Here is a 22,969-nt window from a genome sequence, read left to right as displayed (position 1 = left end):
CTGTACTTTTAGGGTATCTGTACTTAAGTGTAGTAATTATTTTTCTTTTAACTTTTTACTTTACTCCCTATATTTGAACACAAATATCCTTACTTTCTACTCCTTTCATTTTCAAAACAGACTTTTTGTGTGTGTCATTGCACAAATCATCACGCACGGCAGACGTAGCAAGACAAAACAACGTAAAAGATGTAACAAGGCAGAATTAGACAGAGAGAGAACTGTTTGAAGTTGTTGGCTCCAAGAAATAACACTTTTACACTTTGAGTGCATTTCAGAGCCTGTACTTTCTTTTTTGTCTTGAGTAAAGAAGGTGAATCAGTACTTCTACTTTTACCAGAATCGTCTGTGCTTCTACTTGAGTAAAGAATGTGTGTACATGTGTACAAAAGTTGTTTTCATGCACGGTAGTTTACTTACAAACATGCGCAGGTATCGGGCACACACCAGGCCGATGGAGCCGTTTTGATCTGGACCGCAGATGACCAGCACTGTTGGCTGCTTCTTTGCTAGAGTGGTGAGAGGGTAGGCCTGGTGGAGAGACAGGAGGAAAGTTTGTTAGGAACAAGAGCTGATGACTGAGGGAAAGGAAACAAATGAGACATCGGGTTGAAAGAGATGTACAGAGGAGAAAATAGAAGGGGTTATTGATAGCAAACAATAGTGAGAGGAATGCAAGAGCAAGATAGATGGTCATCAGTGTTTATCCCTCAGACTCGGGCCTTTTATTCAGTGCAGGTCATCCGATCTGTGCCTCTGGCCCGACTGCGGCATGCCAGGCATGCCAGACGAGGGTGGAAATGGCACCAGCTCCATTGTCTCTTCCGTCCACGAGAAAAAGTCAAATCTCGTTAAAATAACCCTGGCAGCGGTGGAAAAAAATACCAGTGTCCACGCCGTGGGTTGCTTCCGTATATGTAACACACTTTCCGTCTCGGCCCCGGCTGCACCGGGCTGCTGGCATCCGTCTCGTTTATTGGCCGCACATTCCCTCGTAAATCACACTGCACCTTCTTAAACCAGACAGGTATTTGCCGGCAGAACTGTCAACCAGAGTGGCTAATCTTCCATCTTCAACACCTAAACAGAAGTGCTGCGTGAGTGTGTGTGTGTGTGTGTGTGTGTGTGTGTGTGTGTGTGTGTGTGTGTGTGTGTGTGTGTGTGTGTCACGATCATTACTGAAAGCCCCAAAGGTGTCTGCCCTCATTTTCCACAGATTCTTCGAAGCACATGAACTCGCTGCCACATTATGCATTGTTAGGCGATGCTTTTCGGGGTTTTCGTTTAGTGTCAGCACTATTAGATCAAACGAGAATGATTGTTCATTAGTGTAAAGGTCACAGCATAATGTCACGAAGTAGAAGAGGGACTTGAGCTGAGGGAGACAGTTTACCAGATTTCTGCAAATCCTGTGCAATTAGAGCCAAATGACTGCATCTGAGCACAAGTCGAAAGTTAGTCAAGTTTTAGCGCCACTAAGTGTAGTCTGTGACTGCAGTTCATAGTCATGCTTCAGATCACAGCCAGGACCTCAAATTACAGTGCAAGTATTTTTGTAAATATGGGGCACAATTAAAGGATTAACGGGATAATGTATGAATAGAACTAGGCAGAATGTCTTAAAATAAAGGGGTCACATTTTTGTATTTATTGGGGAACTAATTTAGCTATTTTTTATAAACAATTACTGAATAAACATGGTAATTAAAAGGTACAATGATGTCGTTGTATTAAGTCCAATGAGTATAAGGTGGTAGGCCTTAAGTTTTATGTATTGTAGCACCTTTTGACACATGTAATTCAAAAAGTAGTTAGCATAATTTGCCACTTTATTACAAAACTTTTTGTTCCTTGTAAATGTTTTATTGAAACCCGTAATTATTTTAATCATTATAGAAATGCACCATAATTAGAACATAATTACACCATCATTTGCAGCCTGTTGGGTAATTGGAATTAATACTCTTAAGCTGGTTCTGAAAGTAAGATGAAATCATACATCGCTGATCCTCGACCTCCTTAAAAAAAAGGCCAAAACTCTGCCACCTCTAAAAAAAAAAAAAAAAAAAAAATACATTTACTTCCACTTCCACTGATGTATTCGGCACAGGAGTAAGTTCATGTGGAGAAATAGGCCATTCCCCTCGCTGTATAATTGAACGTAACAAGACTCAGAGTGCTTTAAGTAGAGCGATGAATCCCAGAGATGAGACAGCAGCAGTTATCTCCATCATAACAGCTCAGCTGAGAAATCAGCACCCAGATAAAATGAGATGGAGGAGAGTGTGTTATATGAGGAAAGAGAAGCAGGGAGCAATTGAGTGGAAGAGAGAGAGAGACAGAGAGTAGAGACTACAAGTGGGAGACAGTAAAACAGGACTTTCATTTTCATACCTAATGAGGGTGAAGCTCGCAGTGAGTTTCACACTGTGAGAACTGATGTTAATGACACATCTCAATCTGTGTGTGATTAAGTGTGTGTGTGTCTGTGCACTCGTGAACCTATATAACAGTGCACTTGTCGTTCCACAAACAGGACTTGACAACGGGACATTTTTAATGCGTGTTCGTGTGTGTGTGGTGGGTGGGTGGGGGTGGAGGGGACATAATGTCAAGCTTTCTGTGCTGACTTACTCCCTAGAGGGAAATGCTAACCATCTCTGGTAGTGTTGTCCCCTGCTGTGAACTGCCCCTTATAGGCACTACGAGAAGGGATTAAATGACTGAGTGTACTGCGGGGGTCACTTATTGTGATAAACCCATAGAGAATTAGCAGTTCCTGACGGGTCCACAGACCATGTTCAGTGTTTTGGTACCATTCTCATCCACCATGTTTTCCAGCAGGCATCTATTCCTCTGATGAACCCACTGTATACTACTTACACTGCCAAATGACAGACAGCCTAAGTCAGCACCTCGTCGGTGGATGCACTGTAGCATTGTTAGTGGAAATCAAAACAAAGTGTTAAAAGAAGAGTTAATATTGGAAAAATTCATCAAATGGCCAAAAACATGACTCTGCTGGTGTAGCTTCAGTCTGCTGGATGAGTAAATTAAAGCATGAATACCCGACATGAACCCGTCGAGACCAGATGGGCAGCCCAGTCACCAGGATATAATGTTAGCAATTAACATTTCTGCAAAACACAGATGCAAACCAGGATGACATTTGTACCAGATGTGTCAAATCATGTGAACATTATATGTTTATTAGCGGAATTTCACCACAGGAGGTGGAGGGGAAGGAGGTGGTGTTATTACAAGCTACAAGGCTGCTCAGTGGGTGACCGCAGTTCGAGTTTGTGGGGATACTTCGGACCATCTCCAGGTGTTTTTTGTGGCAACCAAAACCAGGTGTTTTTCACGGGCGTCAGGTTTACACAGAGGACCCAAACGCAACACAGACAAGCAGGCAGGTAACGAAACAAAAGATGAGCTTTATTAAAATAAAACTGTCAACCAAAATCCGTAAAAAAATCCAAACAAAAGTACAAACCAGATGTAACGCGAGGAATCTGAACCAAAAGCCGGAGACACATGAAGGGAAGATGGGACAGGGGGACACAGGAACACAAGGGCAAAACTACAAAATAAAACGGGCAATAACAAAACTAAAACCTCAAACTATGACAACGGGAAATCAGACCATCTCCTGGCGTTTTTGTGGCGACCAAAACAGGTATTTCAAACCAAACATGATGTTTTTATTCGAACACTAACCAAGAGTTTTTTGTGCCTAAACCTAAGCAAAGCATAAGAAAAGTGTTATGACAAGAGAGAAATAGAAAATTGAACCTAAACATATGTAAAGTTGCAGCATAAAGAAACATTAATTTTTAACTTATATGTGTCTTTGCAGTCGAGTTCTGGTCGGACTCGGTTTCTGCTCTCTCAGACAGAAAAATGCGGCCCGGGCTGCACTCTAGAGTAAATAGACTTCTGTGTGCTGACCCGTCAGACATAACAACTTTATAAGGTGATAGATAATGTGTCAGTGTTGTATTTACAGCTTGTTCCAGAAAAAGAAAATATTGCTATAAAATCAATGTGTCAGTGACGTTAAAAAAATCTTTGCATGGTCTTCTTGCATTTGTCTCCGTCTCTGTCTCTTGTTTCAGACATACAAAAGCTCACATCGGGAGGTTTAATGACCTGAGGAGCGTCAGGAGGATCAGTGATATCAAAGCTGGAGCCATTTCATGGTGCTGGAGAAACCATTAGAGCCACACACTGCTGAAGGTGAGCAGCTATAAAGGGAGCAGGCCGGATCACTCGTGTTGCAAGGCTTTTTTTTCATCCAACAAAAGTTTGACTCACTTGATTCACACACATTTTCATAATTCGTCATTTATTCTGATATCGAGCTGTCAGAATGATGACTGAATAAGTGAAAACACTTATCAAAAGAGGAGATAAAGAGCATTTCTAATAGGTTTCTGTCTGCAGTGTCAGTGTTGAAGCCTTTCTGTGTTTGGTTTTCAGCTACTTTAACCATCATATTAAAAACAACTTCAAGTATGACCTAATTCTCTGTGATTTTTTATGTATTGCACACAAATAAAAAGGTCTCAGCACGATCAAAAGGCAAAAAAAAAAAGTCGTGTGGATTTTCTAGCCACTAGTGATGATAGCTTCACGTCATTCTTTATTAAATTCAATATCTGCGATACACTCTATTCCAAAATAATGTCATTTGTTTCCATAAAACTCTCAAACAGTTCAAACTGCCTTGGCAACAACTTCATCGCAGCATTGTTTTAGAAAAACAAGGTTTTATGAGTCGGTTTTAGCCTAATAAACCTGTTCAAATGTTTTCCAGTGTTTGAGATATTTATGATATTTTTGATATGTAGGAGGTTTCTACAAGTGCAGACAGATGGTTTGTTGCATCTGTTCGGCAGCTTTGTGATCTGGTTGCTTCTTTTTATCTGTTCTTCTGGGGAACCTTTTGTCTTAGTTTGCTGTGGACATGACATTTAAGGCCTACAGAGAACTTCTCCATTATTCTAGAAAAGCATGTTTTTGCAATAAGATGTGATTATTAGTTGATTAAAAGATTAGTTGATTTTTCATGCAAAAATGTCAAACATATGCTGGATGTTAAATGTGAGTATTTGATGCTTTTCTTTGTCATTTATGATCATAAATCAAAGATCAATAAATGTGGGTTTTGGACTGTTAGTTTCATACCCATGAAAAAAGGTTATATATAAAAGTTTTACATAGAATTAGAATCTGTCCGTGTCCTGAAACACAAGTAAGAAAACAAGTAATGGGGAAAAGGAAAGCAGAAAAAAAAGCAAATAAACCACAAAAAACAAGAAAATATATATATAAAAAAAATAATTTAAAAAAATTTAAAAAAGCAATTTGAAGCTATCACTCTGGACTGACCAGCATTTTCACATTTTATAGACTAAGTGATTCATCGTAAAAATCGTTTAAAAAATCATTAGTTGCAGCCCTAAATATCCCACATATAAGTGAGCTTCGGTACAGTAAGCACCCGAATCGATAAAGGTGAGGGGAGTGCACGGTCTTGTGAGAAAAGTAGTGGGAGGACGCCCCCCCTCACACTGACACACACTCTCTCACACACCTAAAAATGTCTGTCTTGATTGTAATAAGGTCTCTGAGGGAATACCTCTTTGAAATAAATGTTAAAGACACATGTTCTTTCACCTCCAATCAACCTGAAACACACACTGAGCCTGAGAAAACATTATCAAGGTCCTACAAAAACACAAATACTCTCACATCTGCAGAAAACAGTGCCTCTAATATTTGAACTAGGAGACCAAACTCAAGTCCAGGGGCTCCTGTAAACTATAGACTAATTTATTGCCGTGTGGTAACAAAAACTCTGCTGTCTGCACTCAGGTGTTGAAAAGCCTCAGACTGATACAGAAACACACACACAGTCTGGAGCTGGTGGCTGCGGCTGCTGCTGTTGGAACAGTGAAGGGATTACTTACAGAAAACCTATAATCTATCTGGCAACCAGAGGTGTAGGTGTGTGCGTGTCCGTGTGGTATAGCCAGCAGCAGTAGGCCAGCAGTGAAATCAGACTGTCTGCATCTCCTTCTACTGTAATTTTCTTTAAATAGCAGTGATGTCATGTGAGCAGTAGCGTGCTTCTGGCGGCTGTGGGCAGCAGCGCTCCTGGCCATGTTTGTCTAGTAAGGCTATGCTGCTGGGGCTCTTGGTGGAGGGCCAGGCATGGGGCCAGCGGTGGCTGATGATAATAGAGGGGAAGTGGATGTGGTGGGCTTAATCACACACTCTGAGGGGAGAGCACAACGTCTCTACTGCTGACTGATGGCTGCTTCACTTTTTACATGATGTGGCCCATTTTCCATTTTACTGTCTTTAAACTGTTGCTGTTGTGTCTGTCTGTTTCTCACTCCCCAAGAATGTAATAGCTTTATTAGGTTAAACAATATTCAATTGTATGACCAAAACATTAAACTGTCCGTTATGCTCCATTACGCTCACCAGTGAGCCCCACCATATTGGTCAAAAATGTAAGCCATTTCTTACCACAGATATTTGTTGTTGGTGACAAGTGAGAAGAAGCAGTATAAATAGTCCTTATAGGGAGGAGGTTGAGGATGGATCATGGACAGACACAGGACTTCCATTTACAAGACTGCTGTTTGTATCCAATGTGAAACCAGAAGTCAACCATGAGTTCTTCTAACACAATATTGTAACATAAGTAACGTCACGTACATAAGGTAACATAAGTCACTTCGGTAACATAGGTACATACCAGAAGTTACAAAGTAACATAAACCTAACCAAGAAGCTTTAGTGCCCAAACCTAACCAAGAAGCTTTAGTGACTAAACCTAACCGAGTAGTTTTAGTGCCTAAACCTAACCAAGAAGCTTTAGTGACTAAACCTAACCAAGAAGCTTTAGTGCCTAAACCTAACCGAGTAGTTTTAGTGCCTAAACCTAACCGAGTAGTTTTAGTGCCTAAACCTAACCGAGTAGTTTTAGTGCCTAAACCTAACCGAGTAGTTTTAGTGCCTAAACCAAACTGTGACGGTACAAAGAAGGTCAGGTACGTGTGTCGCTGTTACACTGCAATGGCTGTGTTGTTTTGGGAGATGCTGAAAATTGACCTATTGAGTTGTTTAGGTATGCAGGTGTGTAGAAAATCCCACTGTCCTCAGCACCAGGTACCAAGTAACTGGTGAACACAGTTGAGTATTTAGCAGCTGAAGAGCTGCAGGATATTTACCTCATAAGTAGATAGAGACCAGAAACAGAGTTAAAAGAGAGTAAAAATTGTATTTATATTTGTCAGGTGGCCAGAAACATGACTCAAAATAAACAATAATGTTGTTCTGTAACTACCGGATGTTTAAATTAGCAACTATTTGCTGACATGTTCGCCTCATCAACATAAAAGGTGAAGATATGATGATGTTTGGGGTTGTTACATGTGTTATTGGAGATATTTGTCATCAGTTGTCATCATTTTGTGTCTCTCATATCTCTGCATATGTATTCAATGTATTTGCTGCATCTCTTCTTTCCTTTTTCTATTAAAGCTATCTTATTAATGTCTGTTTCTGCTTCTGTCGTTCTCTCTGTTTCTCTTTGTCTCATTCCGTCTTTTTCTCTTCATCTTTCCTTCTGACAGCATCGCAGGGTTTCATGTGTCTTTTAGCTCAGACTCTTATTCATCACAGCCTGTTGAAGAGCCCACTGAGGAAACCAGTGTGGCATTACACCAAGCCAGTGGTCTGGTCAAAGGGAACCACATGTGTTCCTAACAGCCCTCCACGGACACACACACACACACTCGCAGTCTTAGTTTGACACAGTCCAGATCACAGAGAAGAAGAGTTGTGGCTTTGGACCGGTGTGGTGCTACAGAGTGAGCTCAGGTGTTCTGCCCCGAGGTGAGCTGCTCAAATGTCACAGAAAGTTAGATCATTTCCTCCAGATAACAATCAGACATTTTGTAAGGAAGTTTATGCAAATTAGGAAGGTGTAAGTAGCAGCAGCTGTGACTTTTTGCCCTCTTGTACAAGCAAACAGTCCCACCAGGACCTCACAAAATGAGACAGAATGTGCAGCGACTTTCCAAAGAAATTCGGATGAAATTTGTGCCCTTTAGAAATGATTTGCTGAGTGATACACAGCGTTGACTATTAAACAGGAGCGTGTTGGTTGAAGCCACAATTTGAATTTATTTGACTTGAGTTTGTAACTGTGATCCAGGGCTGGATGGCTTCTTGCAGAAAAGGGGGGTAATTGTAAAAACTTGCATGACTTCCTTTAATTTGACCATTTTTCCAAAAGCATTTTGCAAGCTGTGTCAAAGAAAGGGCTTTGATTGAATTTGTGTTAAACCTGACAGCTACGAGATTTGTGAAAGTAGTAATTACAGAAAGCTTTGTGTGACATTCCCCAACAATTTGTGGTTTCAGTGTAATACAAAGAGCGAGCAGAAGAGATAGATAAAACACTGCGATTCATGGAAAACATGTCACAAAATATAGACAAAATGAAAATTGCCGCTTCTGCAGTTCAGCTAAAAGGAGATCGACACACAAACACATATCACAGTAAATGGCAACCACTGTTCAGTGTGCAGTGCTTGGTGCCACCGGTTTAATGGTCCAAAGAAACGAGCTTTAAAAGCACAGCAGCACACAAGCAAAGGTCGATTTCACAATAAAAACAAAAAACGGCTATAAAAACATACTGGAATGATGTTTTCTGTCTGAGCTTTCATTTATAGCAGTATTATTGCATGACCACATAAATTGGACGGTTGGATGGATAGAGAGACAGATATGGAGGGATGGGGATTACGACTGAATTAAAAACAGGTTTGCGTGACGTGTTTTGCTTCACGCTCACAGTAAAGTAGGGACAACAAGCAAACAGGAAACAGACATACTGACTATAACCTGTGATACTTAAGTACAATTTTGAGGTACTTGTATTTTGCTTGAGTATTTCCTTTTTCTGCTACTTTATAATTCCACTCCACTACAGTTTGGAGTCACATTTTGTACATCTTACTCACTACACTTATTTGATAACTTTAGTTACTAGTTACTTTGCCGATTGCATGCTGCATCAGACCAAGCAGCGAATTTATTTTTTTATTTTTGTATTTATTATATTGGCAAATAGATTAAATGCACTGATTCTGCCAGTTCCCTGACCAATAATATGCAACATCAGTTTAAATATAGATCATTTACTTGCACTTGTGCTTACTTTTGGGTACTTTTTACAACAGTGTGACGAACTAAAGGGAGATCTGGAAAACAGAAGACGTACAGACCTTAGTGATAGCGGTGGCGCATGCTTGTCCCCAAATCTCTATCAGCTGCTGTTGCCCAAACCGGTAGTCCCTCAGTAGCTCTGTCTCGATGGCTGCTGCCTCCTCTTTACTGTCAAACACGGAACAACACAGGTAAGCAAAAGAGGTGTTAGTTCATCATCATCATCGTCAATAAAAACATCCTGAGAGTAAGTTGAAGTATTGAAATGTGGTCCAAGAAATACTCAGAGCTCATTAAAAGGCTTCACGCGTAAGTCATCGTTTAGCCCACCAGCAGCTCTGAATTTAAAGTGTCTGTAATGTGGATCAAAATGTCACTTCTGCTTTAATGTACTGTACAAATACAGCACAGACAGCAGGCATTTACAAGGTAACATTTGGTTTTCACACCGCACAGAAGTGACACATAATTGAGTCCTTCTTGACTCGTAACACACTAACACACAGCTAAATTGGTCTGCTTACATGCTTAGGTGGTTGTCTGGTATCTGTGAGCCTCCAGTAGGTTTTTAAGACTTTCTATATGTCAACGTGTACTCATAACAAACCTTAACAGCTTCTGGGAAACATGAAACTCAAAACAGAACATGTGGCCGATGAACTGACCATGTGGCCTTCGCAGACGCTCACATATGTCAAGTTGTGTATGTGAACACAACCCGACGTTAATGTGTTTTCTGCCTTACTTATCGGGTTTGCAATCTAATGTTCACACGTGTTTGTGCTTCGCTTCCTGTGGCGTCTCTCTGCATGGTGACAGTGTGACTGATGCTGCTGTAGTGGAGCCTGCTGCTGCTGCTGCTGCTGCTTTTATCATGGAGGTGTGTGTGTGTGTGTGTGTGTGTGGCAAATGCAATGTGTGTATGACAGTACAGTAGCGGGCAAGTGACACAGCCACAGCGGCATCACCTGATTGTAAGAAAATGAAGAGCAGGAGCAGGCCGAGTTAAAATATTCAACAAAAAAAATCTGCCTTCTTCATTTGGGATCTGATTCTGTAACATCAAATGCATCCCTGTCACTCTACAGACACCTGGTGGTCCTCCTTTGGTACTGCAGCTCAATAAGAAAACCTGGATGATGACATAATTACTTTCAGGTAGAAACAGCTTTTTTCATTATCTGTGCTTTAAAACCTCTCAGAGAGATGTGAGAAAACTCAGAGTAAGAGTTCACTCATCAAAGATCATTTATCAGGCGACTGCGGACCAAAATCAACAGATGAGAGAACAATCAATGCAAAAAAATCGATATTGTACTTCAGATGAGTACTGACCCTATAGGGCCACTCAGCTTCAAAATCTTTACCTCTTTAAACAGATCAAGAGCTCTCTGCATGAGTCAATGAGGGTTTACTCTCTCTTGTTACGTCATGTGAAAAAAATAACCGAGAGTCATGCAGATGTAACAGCCCAGATATTATCACGTAGAATGGATTCATAACAGTAGAGATTCAGCCGTGCACACAGATGAAAAGAGCGCCCACGTAAAGGATCATTTTTAGAAAATTCAAATGTTCAATAATCAGCGTCGCTGTAATGGAAGAATTGTGGTCTTTTGTGTAGTAATAATGCTGTATTATGCCACTGTCTCGCAATTGTCACCCAGCTCTGTCCTTTTTCCAGGCAGAAACACAAAACCCACTTCTGCTATTGCTCTCTTTATGCTGAACAATTACAGTGAAGGGCTGCGTCTGAAGCTCTGGGTTACCCTGTCACAGAGAGAGAGAGAGAGATGCATCTTTCATATTGTGCACACATGCATTCATCCTGTTCCTGTCGTCTCTATTCTCTGTGCTGGCGGTGTGACTGATGCTAAGCCTGCTTGTGTTCCTTTTAGGTTCTTTAAAGACACAGCAGTGTATGTGTGTGTTTTGTGTGTGTGTGTGTGCATGCTTGTTTGTGTGTCAGCAATCCAGTGTATCCAAGTGGGGTTTCTGGCATTTACCTGAGCCAGTGGAGCGGCAGCAGCTGTCACCCACGGCTCACCTCAGGGATGTTTCCTGAGTCACTGTGACAAGATGATCTTTGGAAAGTTCACGTCGGTCCACAGCGTCTGCTCTGTGCTCGCTGCAGCCGGCAGCAGCAGAGCTTCTTTAAAAGGTTTTAATTGAGACGAATTGATTCTGCGTGAGGACTGGCTATTAAAATTGTTGCCTCTGAGACAGTGGGGGGAAAGTCTAATTTTTGTTAAAGGAGACATATTATGGCTTTTTTGTTTTTGTTTTGTCCTTTCCTTCAGTGTTTTATATCGGTTCTTGTGCATGAAAAAGGTCTCGAAAGTTAAAAAGCCCCACTCTCCCACAGAAAACACTGCTCCTGAAACACCTCGTCAGTAGTCCCGCCTTTAATTTGGTGACTTTGTGACGTCACACTACGTCACAGTGTCACAATTTATGCCTAGCGACTAGTTTTGGGGGAACTCAAAGAGACAGGAGCAAAAACAGTGTGTATGAGAAAACTGATGTGTTTCCTGGGAATTAAAGCCTGCAAGCCTTTTCTAGTAATAACCCAAAATAATATCATGAACCTGAAAAAGAGCATCGTATGTCTCTTTTAAAATCCCAAATCTGTGGTGCTGCTGCTGTGGAGAATTCTGAGCCCACAACCGATGATCACAGTAACAGTGTAGCTGCTGAACAGTCAGTTACTTTTGATCTTTAACAGCACACAACAGAATAGTAGATGTGGGTGTACAGCTCTCCACTGCTGCTGGTGTTAGCCGAGAGGCTCTACCACAAGGGAGCAGCACACAGCGCTCAGGACAAAATAAAAGCAGATGGCTGTTTCATGCCACATTCTCAATGTCTTTTCAATTTCCAGCTCTTGCCATGCTAATTATCATTCTTAATCAAGCATTCATTTACCTGAAACTACTCACGTACACTGGAAAAAACTCTACGCAACCATTCATTTTTGTATATATACCTTACTGGAGGCTTCAACACTAATTTTCTTCTCAAGGAAAAAAAGGTATGCAGATACACTTTGACCTTGACTTGAAAGAATACATGTGTGGGCGTGTGGGTGCGAGCATGTGTAGTGCAGCTGCAGAAATAAAAAAACATTTTGACTATAAGCTTCTGGTGCACCTGTAGCCCCAGCCATGCAGCAGCCGTCAGCCCTTCTCCCCAGAGAGAGAGAGTTGATTTCCCCACGCTGGGCATGATGTGCTCCTGCGGTGAGTCACCTTCGTTGTAGCACTGTTCGACTGTGATCGCAACCTGCTTAATAAGCCTGTTTACTTTACACCTGAGATCAGGTAAAATGTAACTTTAATGGCCCCTGTGGGGAAATGGGGATACAGCGGGAGCAAATAATGGGAGCATACAGCAAAGATAAACTAGGTTACAGTAAGTTACATTAACATTAAAAAGCTTATTGTTCACACATGAATAAATCGTATTGTGTGAATGAAAGTGTGGCAATTTAAGAGTATTAATTCATAATATTAATCAGTTTTCAGCAGTGTTGCACCAACACATATACAGTATATGTATATAGCAACGTACCATATAATACAATTTCTGTGCAACAGCCTAGCAACAGATACAATGAAAGTAAAGTAGCACACAAACAGGCTAAATTTATCCTGTAACGTCAGCCAATGATAAACCACGTGTTGCTGTATATACGCTGCAGCTGTGAAGCATCCCTGTATCACATGAGATGAATACTCCGCTGGAAATCAGAAGGGTTTCTATTTTTCTAACACCGGCAGACTGAAATAGCCACATTTTCCACCCCCTTCCTCTCACTTTGCCTAATTTCCACCTTTCCAGCGTGATCTGCTGGTGAGACAAGGAGCGTGATTAAAATAACTGAAAGTGTAGTCGACAGCTTTCCAAGCTCCAATTTTATGCTTGCCAGGGGGAGCTCTATGTCATGAAGCAGAAACAGATACTGTCAAAAATAAAAGAAAAACACCAAACAAAAAATATTAAGAGCAGATAGTCATTTTTTAATATAACCAAAGAAAACCCACATTTCTATCTTTCGCTAAACTAATAGGGTGAACTTAACATTACACCTGCTAAAAGCTTCTTAGCATTGTCGTTGTCGGCATGTTAGCATGCTTACATTAACATTAGCAACATTAGCTCATAGTACCACTTCACTGTGTAAGTACAGCCTCTCAGAGATGCTAGCATCAGCAGGTGTTTTGGCAGTCTAACCAATGTGACGTTACTAAATCCATCGCTGTGGTGGAACAGCTGTCTCCATTTAGAGAGCCGTTTGTGCGTATTGCACAAGCTTTTACTACACGCTGAAAGAGGTAGAAAACAGGTCGTTCCTATGGTACTTCTGTGTAAGGTTCATTAACTAGAAAGTAGGGCAACTCAATTTATGTGAATTATTAACATTAAAATAACCTATGCTCCCAGTCGTCTTTCGGGTGGACGAGCAGTTAAACCAAACTCCATTCTAAAAACAGATGTTTTAAAGGACCTTTTTTTTTTCGAAAACTCATCAACTCAGTTATATTATTACCTCACCTGTGAGGAAGTGTTTGCCACAGACACATATTGACCAGCAGGGTCCCACAATTTACATGTTCATCCTCTCTGCAGATAATAGAGCCCCAGATCTTTGTTTTTTCCTTCGTTCTTTGGGAAAGTAATGAAAATCTTAAACTGTGGCGTTTTTTGTTTTTTTTTATTGTTTGACACGCAAAATGCAACACAGCAGCTTTTAATCTAGTATTTTCTATTTGACGCGGGCACTTTCACAGCGTTTGGTTTCACCCAAAAGGGTGCGTGATCATTCTGGCAACTCCCTCTGTAGTTACTTTCATGAAGACATAAAGGAGACGACTGTTTTCCTGCACGACAATATAGCATTTATAAATATAGTCATCACCGACTGGCCTGATTTGTTTCAATTAGAACATTTTTTTAACTCAAATCTTCATGAATGTTTTGTAATTTAGTTTTTTTTCTCTCATTGTGTTTTTCACAGTTAAAACTGTTAACAGCTCCAGTCGACAACACCTTTTTTATTTATTTACCTACGTGTTGTTGTACGTGTTACAAATGTTTCACCCACCTCAGCACCGGTTCTACCTCATAAAATGTGATCATACAGCCCGGCTGCTACCTGCTCCAGATTTACTGTTGTGTAACTAACTAAGCTGTCCCCACTAGTAAAAAGGCCATTTATGTGAGGGTGACTGCTCCGGTCTGTTAAAGAGCAGGTAATAATTAATCAGATTCCTGCCTGAGAGAGGACAGAAACAATAAAAACACGGTGTTCATTTGGTCCACAGCCCTCTTCTCCATCCTCCTCTCCGTCATTATCTGTCCACCTCCGGCTTCATCTAACACTCGACAGCTGTCAATGATGCTCCAGGCCTTTTAAACACAAATAAAGTACCACATCAAATAACATGTCAATAAGGAGAAAAACACTATTATCTGTCCTCTTTAAAGTACAAATCTGTCACATTTCCATATATATTAACATCCATTTTGTTGCAGTCTATCACAGTGATGATTGAGCCTGAACACAGAACAGCGAGAGCTTTTGTTGCTGCATGCGTTATCTCACCAGTTGCATCTGTATGTGCTTTACGTATCACACACTGTGGTACAAAAGTGCAGCTGCACAGTTCTGTCCCTTCATCTGAGACTTTCCTGATTTGGCTCCATTCATTTGCTCCATTTTACCCCTTTCCATTTCCATTCTTTATCTTCTTCTCCGCCGCTCTCATCCCCCTATTCGGCCACCCTCTGTCTCGCCCCATCACAGCGCTGTGATGAAGGTTCGCACTTCACTGAACCAGAGTGATGGCAGATTTGTCTGTGTGTGTGTGTGTGTGTGTGTGTGACAACAATAGACTGAGATAGAGACTGAGAGAGCACGTGGGAGATGACTCTCCCCGGCTGATTTCATTTGCTGTTTTAAATACACAGGTTTTTAACCTGAGGAATGCCTTCAGAAGAAAACTACAGAAGGTAAATGTAGCTTTATACCACAATATAAACTATCACTATCATTACCCAGGCCTCTCTTTCATCACGGCCCTGAAGATAATCTCATTATGGACACTCAGCCTTGCCGAGCTAAAAGGTTTCTTTCACGATTTTGGCATCATGTTAACGGACCCATTATAACTTGTACTATGTTGCTGACGGATGGCTCCCCTGCCACTGTAATGAGATTAACAGTTGACTTTCCCAGGTGTGTGTGTGTGTGTGTACGTGTGCATCTAATTTAACATGCGTCATCTCAGGACACCTTTCATCATCACTCTCACCTCCTGGAGCGTGCCTCCAGGAAGTCCTGCAGCAGCGGGCTGAGAGACGGTGTAAAGGGGAAAGGTGGAGGTGTGGAGGGCAGCAGAGGAACGCGGGAGGGTTCAGATCCAGACCGAGAATGAAAATGAGATCGAAATTGAGAATGACTTTAAAAGGCGGCAGTGGGGATACCCGCAGAGAGTGGCACATCAGAGGATTTTCTGATGAGAAATGCGTGCAGCGACATGGACACGCGCTATTTTTGTCTTCAAAAGAAAAACAATGCAATAACTCGAATAAATTAACAAGAACCGGCTGTTGTGTTAGCATGTCTCAAATGAAAACTCAGTGCCCTACAGTAGGCTGTATGAGATTATGTCTGAGTGTGTAGGTGGGTGTAGTAGTGTTTGCCTAGACTCTGTGAGTACATATGCAATTTGGGTGTTTTTTAAAAGCGCCCGGCTGGATGTGTCGCATTTTACAGTCGAAATTACTCCAATCGTGGACTGATTATTATATTCACATAGCTGGAAGTCCTGCAGCATCCAGCTAAGAGATGGTGTAAAGGGTAAAGGAGGAGGTGTGGAGGGCAGCAGAGAAATGCAGCAGGGTTCAGATCCAATTTGGGAATGAAATTGAAAATGTTTTTAAAAGGCAGCATCGGGGACCCCCGCAGAGAGAGGCACATCAGAGGATTTTCTGACAAGAAGAGTGTGCAATGACATGGACATGTGTCTGTCTTCAGAAGAAAAACAATGCAAGATTGAGAATGAAAACGAGCTTTCGAAAGAGAAAAACACTTCAGTGACTCGAATAAATTAAACAAGAATCAGGCCGTTATATAAGCATGTCTCACATGAAAAAAACGATGCCCTACAGTACATGAGATTATGTCGGAGTGTGTAGGTGGGCATGTTAGTGTTTGCCCACAGCATATGCAGTTTTGGGTGATGATTTTTTGAAGCACCTGGCTCAGTGTGCAGCATTTTCCCATAGCCAAAACCAGGAGCATCCAAACTCACATTTGTAGATAGCTGGAAGCATAAAGATATATATTATGTTTCCCTCTGCATAATTTGATGATGGGCAGGAGGATCAGGTGCCGCAGTGACGGGAGTGTCTCATAAACAGCCTCAGCTGGCAGACAGGAGCTGAGCTGGCCTTGTGCCTCCATATGTTCCCATTCTAACTGCCCAGCGTGAGCCCCTTCATGCTGCTCAATTCTTATTTAATCAGGATGGCATGATTCACTTTGTTCCAAGACTCCTTGGGCAATAATTTAGGAGACTGGCTGTATGTATTATGAGTTTGTGAGATAGAAAGAGACACAGTCACATCCATGCGACTGTCTCCTGTAGCATCATTCTTCCAAATCAGGCCTTAATCGGTTTAGCCGTCCACTCATGTTCCTCATATCCGGTACGACGAGACAGACATTCTTTAGATGATCCCAATCAGCGGCTCCTGCATTTGCTCTCATAACTCATTTTATTTCCCCCGGCAGCCATGGTCCTGTCGACATGTCGGGATGAACATGCATCATGTTCATCTCAAGCCACAGGTGTTGGCGAGCTCAATTCTGCTGTATTTCCTGTGCTCTCATGAGCTAAAAATAGTCTACTTATCCCTCATTTTGTAGATGTCATGTGATCTGAGAAGGAGAAGGACTTTTATCTAGTTGGAGGAGCACATGACACACATGAGCGAGGGCACAACAGGTTACATCATGCTCCCCTTCCGGTGGTCTTTAATCCTTTCACCTACTGATCCAGAATATCCATTTATAACCTCTGCCTGTGCTTTAAACCCAGCTCCCTCAGTTTGAGGCAGGAGGCCATCCGTATCACAAATAACGAGCCATGTGTTGTCACATCGGATTCGTATCCACTGAGCCGGGGATTTGTCCTCCAGGTACCGGAGGCAGAGCAGGATGGCTAACAGCATTCATAAAGCTGCTAGCCAGGACACGACAGACTGATGACCCATCTGTGTTACAAAGTGACCTCAGGTTTAGGGACAACAAAGTATCTGCTGCCCTTTGCTTCAGGAGGAAAAGCTTGTCTTTGGAGAGAGATTTGGCCCGGCTCTGTTGTTATCTCTTTGTTTCTTTGCAGCCAGCAGCAGAAGAAAGAGAAAGAAGGCAAAGAAGAAGAAAAGTGACCTCATTTCCCTTCCTGGTGTGCACCTAACATGAACGATGTGGTCGTATGCATCAACTATCACCTTTAAATGTGGTTAGAGTTCGATTTGGTAAGACTCTCAATTGATGTTTCCTGTCTGGATGGGATCGATCACTCAGAGATGGATTTTAGCTCCGGGTGTCAACAGGACCTTTAACTTCCCTTCTTCCTTTTCCCTACAGTTTCCCCTCTCGAACCAGTCTGATACCAATTCTCCCTGCACAGCAGTCATCGTCGCTGCCACCATGTGCTTCTTTTTCACCTGATAGTGAAAAATTTCATGGCTCGTGATACGCTCACAACTCCACATCCAAGCATAACGGACACAATCCCTCACTGGCTTCCCATCCACAAAACCAAAACCAAACCAAAAAGCCAGAGTGATTTCTACCAGAAGAGCAGAAGAAATGAAAACAACTTATTATGATCCATATTTCAGTTTGTTGTGACCTCTAGCAGCCGTAGTAATTATTATGGCTGCGAAGGAGTAAGTGGGAAAAAGTGGTATAAAGAGTGAAAAGTCTGTATAGGGAGGAGGTCAGGTGATGGACAGTTGGGTTAAACAAGCACAGGACTTTCATTCAGGAGGACGACGTTCATGTCCCAGAAACTAGAAGTCAACAGTGAGTTCTTTTAACTTACTAATGTAGTGAAGTTCGCCACATACATAACTTAAGTTACAGAGGTAATATTGTGATTTTAACCCAAAACACAATGTTTTCCTAAACCTTACCACACTGTGACCGTCTGACAAAGGTTTTGGGAACGGCGACATTTGTCATACTGGGAGACAACTGACCTATTCAGTCGTTTGGGTACGAGGATGTGTTGACCAGAAAGAAACTTGATGGTAGTTCACTACATTCGTTATTGTGTTTCACTCTACTAAACTACTCAAACTGCAAACTATTTTGGGTCATGAAGGGAAAAGAAACCCTGAATATATTAGGTGTTAATTTGTTATTGTAAGTATTGATAATTGCTTTTTATTAACAAATGTTCAAAGAACTTGTTGCACCTACTTTAGAAATTACCTGGCTATCTGGGTAATCCTGCTCGGTGTAACACCACCACCTGGACGCTAGTTTCTGGGAGGCAGCTGATGAACACTGTATGCAATACCACACCTAACATTCATTGCCCTTTCCAATGAACAGTGGAATATTTAATTATTTTACTTTGTGACATGAGAACGAGTGACCATTTATTGCAGTAAGCTCAGTCAAGTGCTGCATTGTGGCTGTTTTGTAAGATATTTCCTTATAACTTTGTATCAAATGAAAACTGTAATTTGACATTTTTTCCACAAAGTTTAAATGACTTTTTCGAAGTAGCTTTAATTAGGCACTTGATTTCTCCCTAGGGGGGTTTTCTGTACTTCAACTTCCTTCAGTGTGAAGTAATTGGTAGCTTACAGAGCTGTTCTTTCAAAGTAGCTTCCACAACACTGCACAGAGCCACGTTTAGCCTTCCAGCTGGAGTTATGTAGCCGAGTGGCATTGGATGAATCAGACCTGCGACATGCAGCGATCATCATGAGTACCGACCGTTGTAACAAACAATCTACTTGAGGCTGGTCTTGAATGTTGGCGGAAAAATGCCATTTTCGGACCTGTGATTGGGTGCTCAAAGCAATCGCAATATGGTGAAGGAATGGGTCTTGAACACAGAGTGATGCGGTACAGACTGTGGGACTGTGATAAGAGTGACAAATGAGAAAAGCGGTTGTAAGAGAGAGGTCTAAACTATTATGGCGGCATAATGAAAATAAGTGAAGGATAGACGGGGAAGGTGGAGATGCAGCAGACAGAGGGGAACAGAGGAGGAGGAGGAGGAGGTGACACGGCATAATTAGACCCGCTGCCACCGGCGATACTGAGAGACAAAGAAGAAGTCAGACTAATAAAGCCCTGCCACGAGGAGGACAATTTCTTCCAGCCTTCTCTGCTGCATGTGGCTAGATAAATACTTTTCTTCAGGCTGTAAACTAACACCACAATGCTTCACCGTGGCAGCATGAGACAGTGTTTAATCAGAGACTGTGATCTATCGTTATGTGGCTAATTGATGAGACCACTGAAACCGGCTAGAAGTGGAGAACATGATGTTTGTTGTATTTCAGGTCCGGCTGTAATCCCATGAGGCCTGATGTGGCTCCAGATGTCACGGCTGGTTAGCTTCAGGACACAGTGTAACAGAGTAGGGAGAAATATACCACGAGGACACACGGGGGAGAGGGCAGGATATAAAAAGATAGGAGAAGGACACAGAGTACACATGGAAATAACAAAGTAACATTTACAGAAAGAACAGATTACTGTAGGATATGTTCATTATTAACAGGAATCCTGAGCTTGTTACAAACATATGTAATCATGCAAAACATTCACATTTAAAGTAGATTAATGCTCGGTACTGTCATTTAAATGCACTGAAAAGCTGCAATCAAGTCAGTGAAATCTAACATCCAATATCCTGCTGATGAGGCCTCAACACTGATTTCTCCAGGGAGGAACATTTAAAGGATTTTATCATCGTTGCGAATGGCAAGCCTTGCAATTTATTTGTCATGCCAATGCGGGGTTTTCAGTTTAATTCTTATCAGTCGCTGCACAAGAGGGAGCTGAGGATGAGATATTACAAGAAACAGTAAGCAATTGAGGGTTTTCGAGTATTTACATAATCATGATGTGAACATTATCAAGGTATCACTCGGTATCACTGGGTTACGCTGCCTGGTGGAACTAGCGTCAGTAACATGTCGTCATAAGTCATAATAATTGTAGTATTCACTCAGTAATGTCGCTCTAACAACAGGGATTAGCATCTTGTTAGCACAGAAAAGGGCAGTTCTGGTTAAGTCACAGGACTAGTCTGGCCTATAATTTGAGTAAGGTACGATGGGGGAATAAGGTGGATAAATATTTGCCAGTCCGAGACGACCTTTCAGAACAATGCGGCAGTTCAGCTGGCATTAGCATCGACGCTGCCCTCTGTGATATGTCAGCAACCATGCAGCAGGTAAAGGTCGGATAGCAAGACATAACATTAGTGCTAAATAATCATATCGTGGGTTAGATGTCAATTTATATAGACATTATGGGAGGCTTACTAGACTTACATTATGGTTGCTGCCAGGTGAATAGCCAGCCTATAAATAAAATAGATAAGCTAGCTAATAGCCTAGTGGGTGGCTGTGGTGTGTATGTGTGTGTGTGCGTGTATGCGCAGCAGGCTTATTAGCTTATAGCTTATTACACCTACCCTTTTGACACAAATTATATTTTGTCAGCTGCCTTTAAATTATACAGAGCAATAAAAGCAAATAACAGCAACTAAGAATATCTAACTAATATATATGTCATATAATATATACCCAAACTCATTTTATGTACACTCTGGTGTTCATTCTTCTGTTTGTATTTGTTAATCATCTTGTGTTTAAGTAATTTTTAAAATCTATTGTGTGTATTACACTCTTTCATTTTTCCGTTCCTAATGTGTAAATTTGCAGCTGACTAAGTTCACCGTATCAGCGCTGTGTATTTGTTTCACTGGCTCTGAATGGGAAAAAATCAGTTATTGCAGATTTAAGACCAGACAAAGACGCTCGAAGGTCAATAACCAGCTGCTGCAGAAACACTTGTTTTTCTATACACAGGAAGAGGTTCAAAGGAATCCTCTGGAGTGGCGCGTCAGATTTCAGAGAGGCTGTTGGAGAGTTTTTTGAGGGTCTGATACCAAGAGCAAAGTCTGATTTCGACTTTAAAAGTCTGTTAGAATGATCTGAAATAAACCACTTGAGAGGAATGTGAGGATCAACTAGAATATCGGGATCAACCATACAAGAAGAGGAACTCAATTTCAACCAGAACACCAGCATCAGCACAGTAAAGAGATCATTTATTGACTAATGAGTAGTTAGTTATTCATCGATGTGGAGGAATACAGGTTCCAAATTAGGTGTTTACATCCACTGCACATGCAATGTTGTTTTGTTCTGAGCCAAAAATAGAGAGCTGGAGGTTAAGTCGAGATGTTTTGAACCTGCGGGGCATGTCTTGCATTCGCCCTGCCTCCCTCTGCATCTTCTCCCCTGCTGGTTTCTCCCTCAGCGGGGCAGCAGGGCAGATTCAGCCGTCGCACAGAGGGCCCCACCAAAAGGTCTGCATGTGTCATTCCGTCAATTCTGTGGTGGTGAAACGAAGGGTTCTACCGCCTCTCTGCACCAGAGACATCTGAAGTTAGACTCTCTTTGGTGCTCAAGGGTGCAAGAAAAAAGTGTTCCCCTTCCGCGAGAACTTTTTGCGGCTCTATTTTGCAGCGTTGTCCGTAAAAGACAAGATGAGAGAACGCCAAGGAAAACTAGATAAGCAGGAAGAAGAAATGGAAGTTTCTCTACAGGCTTTTCTTTGAATTCACAAAGACTCCTCACTCTCCTACTACCTAATCACCCTGTGAGTGTGCGTGTGTGTGTGCGTGTTTCCGCCATATGTGAATGTATGATCCAGTGGAGACTGTTTCATGAGGAAAAGACAGGTGGGTCAGCTGAAAGGCAATTAGATACAGAGCACAGGCGGCATATAAACAGCTCAGAGCATATTAATGAGAGAGCGCAGCCTCAAGCCTACACTGTCTCTCAGCATCTCCCACACTCATATTTGGCCAGAAGCCCTCACAACAAGCAAGGTTTTGTTTCTAACACCACACAAGAGCACCTGCACATGTAAACACACACACACACAATGTGCTGGCTATGTATAATTGATGAGCACAGCGGTAGGGGGAACGATGAGAGGGACCAGAGAGCCATCGCATCAAAACTGGCATTCGGCCGACCTTTCGCAACCACGCTGGCATGTGTGCATGCATACATGCATATGCGCATGTGCGTGGGCCGCGTGCGTGGGTGTGTTTGCGATGTTCGGGTGGCAGGTGGCGGGGAAGAAATGTGCGAGAGGTGCATAGAGACCAAGGCGGGTGGCGCTGATGATGAAAGGAGTATTCTTCAGAGACGTTTTGAATAAAAAAGGATGAAGGTGAGAGAGTTGAAAATAAGGCTGAGGAGCGGGAGAGGAATACTCCTGTGAGCCGCCTCTAATGAGAGCGGAGCTAAGAACTTGGACAAAACAGGAGAGGGTGAACTCTCGAGAGGATGAGACTGATGTGACTCAAGTCTTCTCGCAGTCAAGTGCCATTTTAGATGAGCAATTAGCCGGTCCCCGTGGCACGCTGTTGTG

At 42.0% G+C, this 22,969-nt stretch overlaps 1 protein-coding gene across 1 annotated transcript in view; it reads right to left on the bottom strand.

Annotated features, from left to right (window-relative positions):
• Positions 1–22,969, bottom strand: part of yjefn3 (YjeF N-terminal domain containing 3) — a 44,442-nt gene that overhangs the window by 5,307 nt on the left and 16,166 nt on the right. The window contains exons 2-3 of the mRNA XM_073477162.1: positions 9,315–9,423; positions 421–531 (exon numbers count right to left, since the gene is read on the bottom strand). Of these exons, the coding sequence (XP_073333263.1) occupies positions 421–531; positions 9,315–9,423 (220 nt within the window). The remainder of the gene's footprint in view (positions 1–420; positions 532–9,314; positions 9,424–22,969) is intronic.

Source organism: Pagrus major, chromosome 11 (genome assembly GCF_040436345.1).
Source record: "Pagrus major chromosome 11, Pma_NU_1.0".
NCBI lineage: Eukaryota > Metazoa > Chordata > Actinopteri > Spariformes > Sparidae > Pagrus > Pagrus major.
This window is presented reverse-complemented; position numbering and strand designations above follow the sequence as displayed.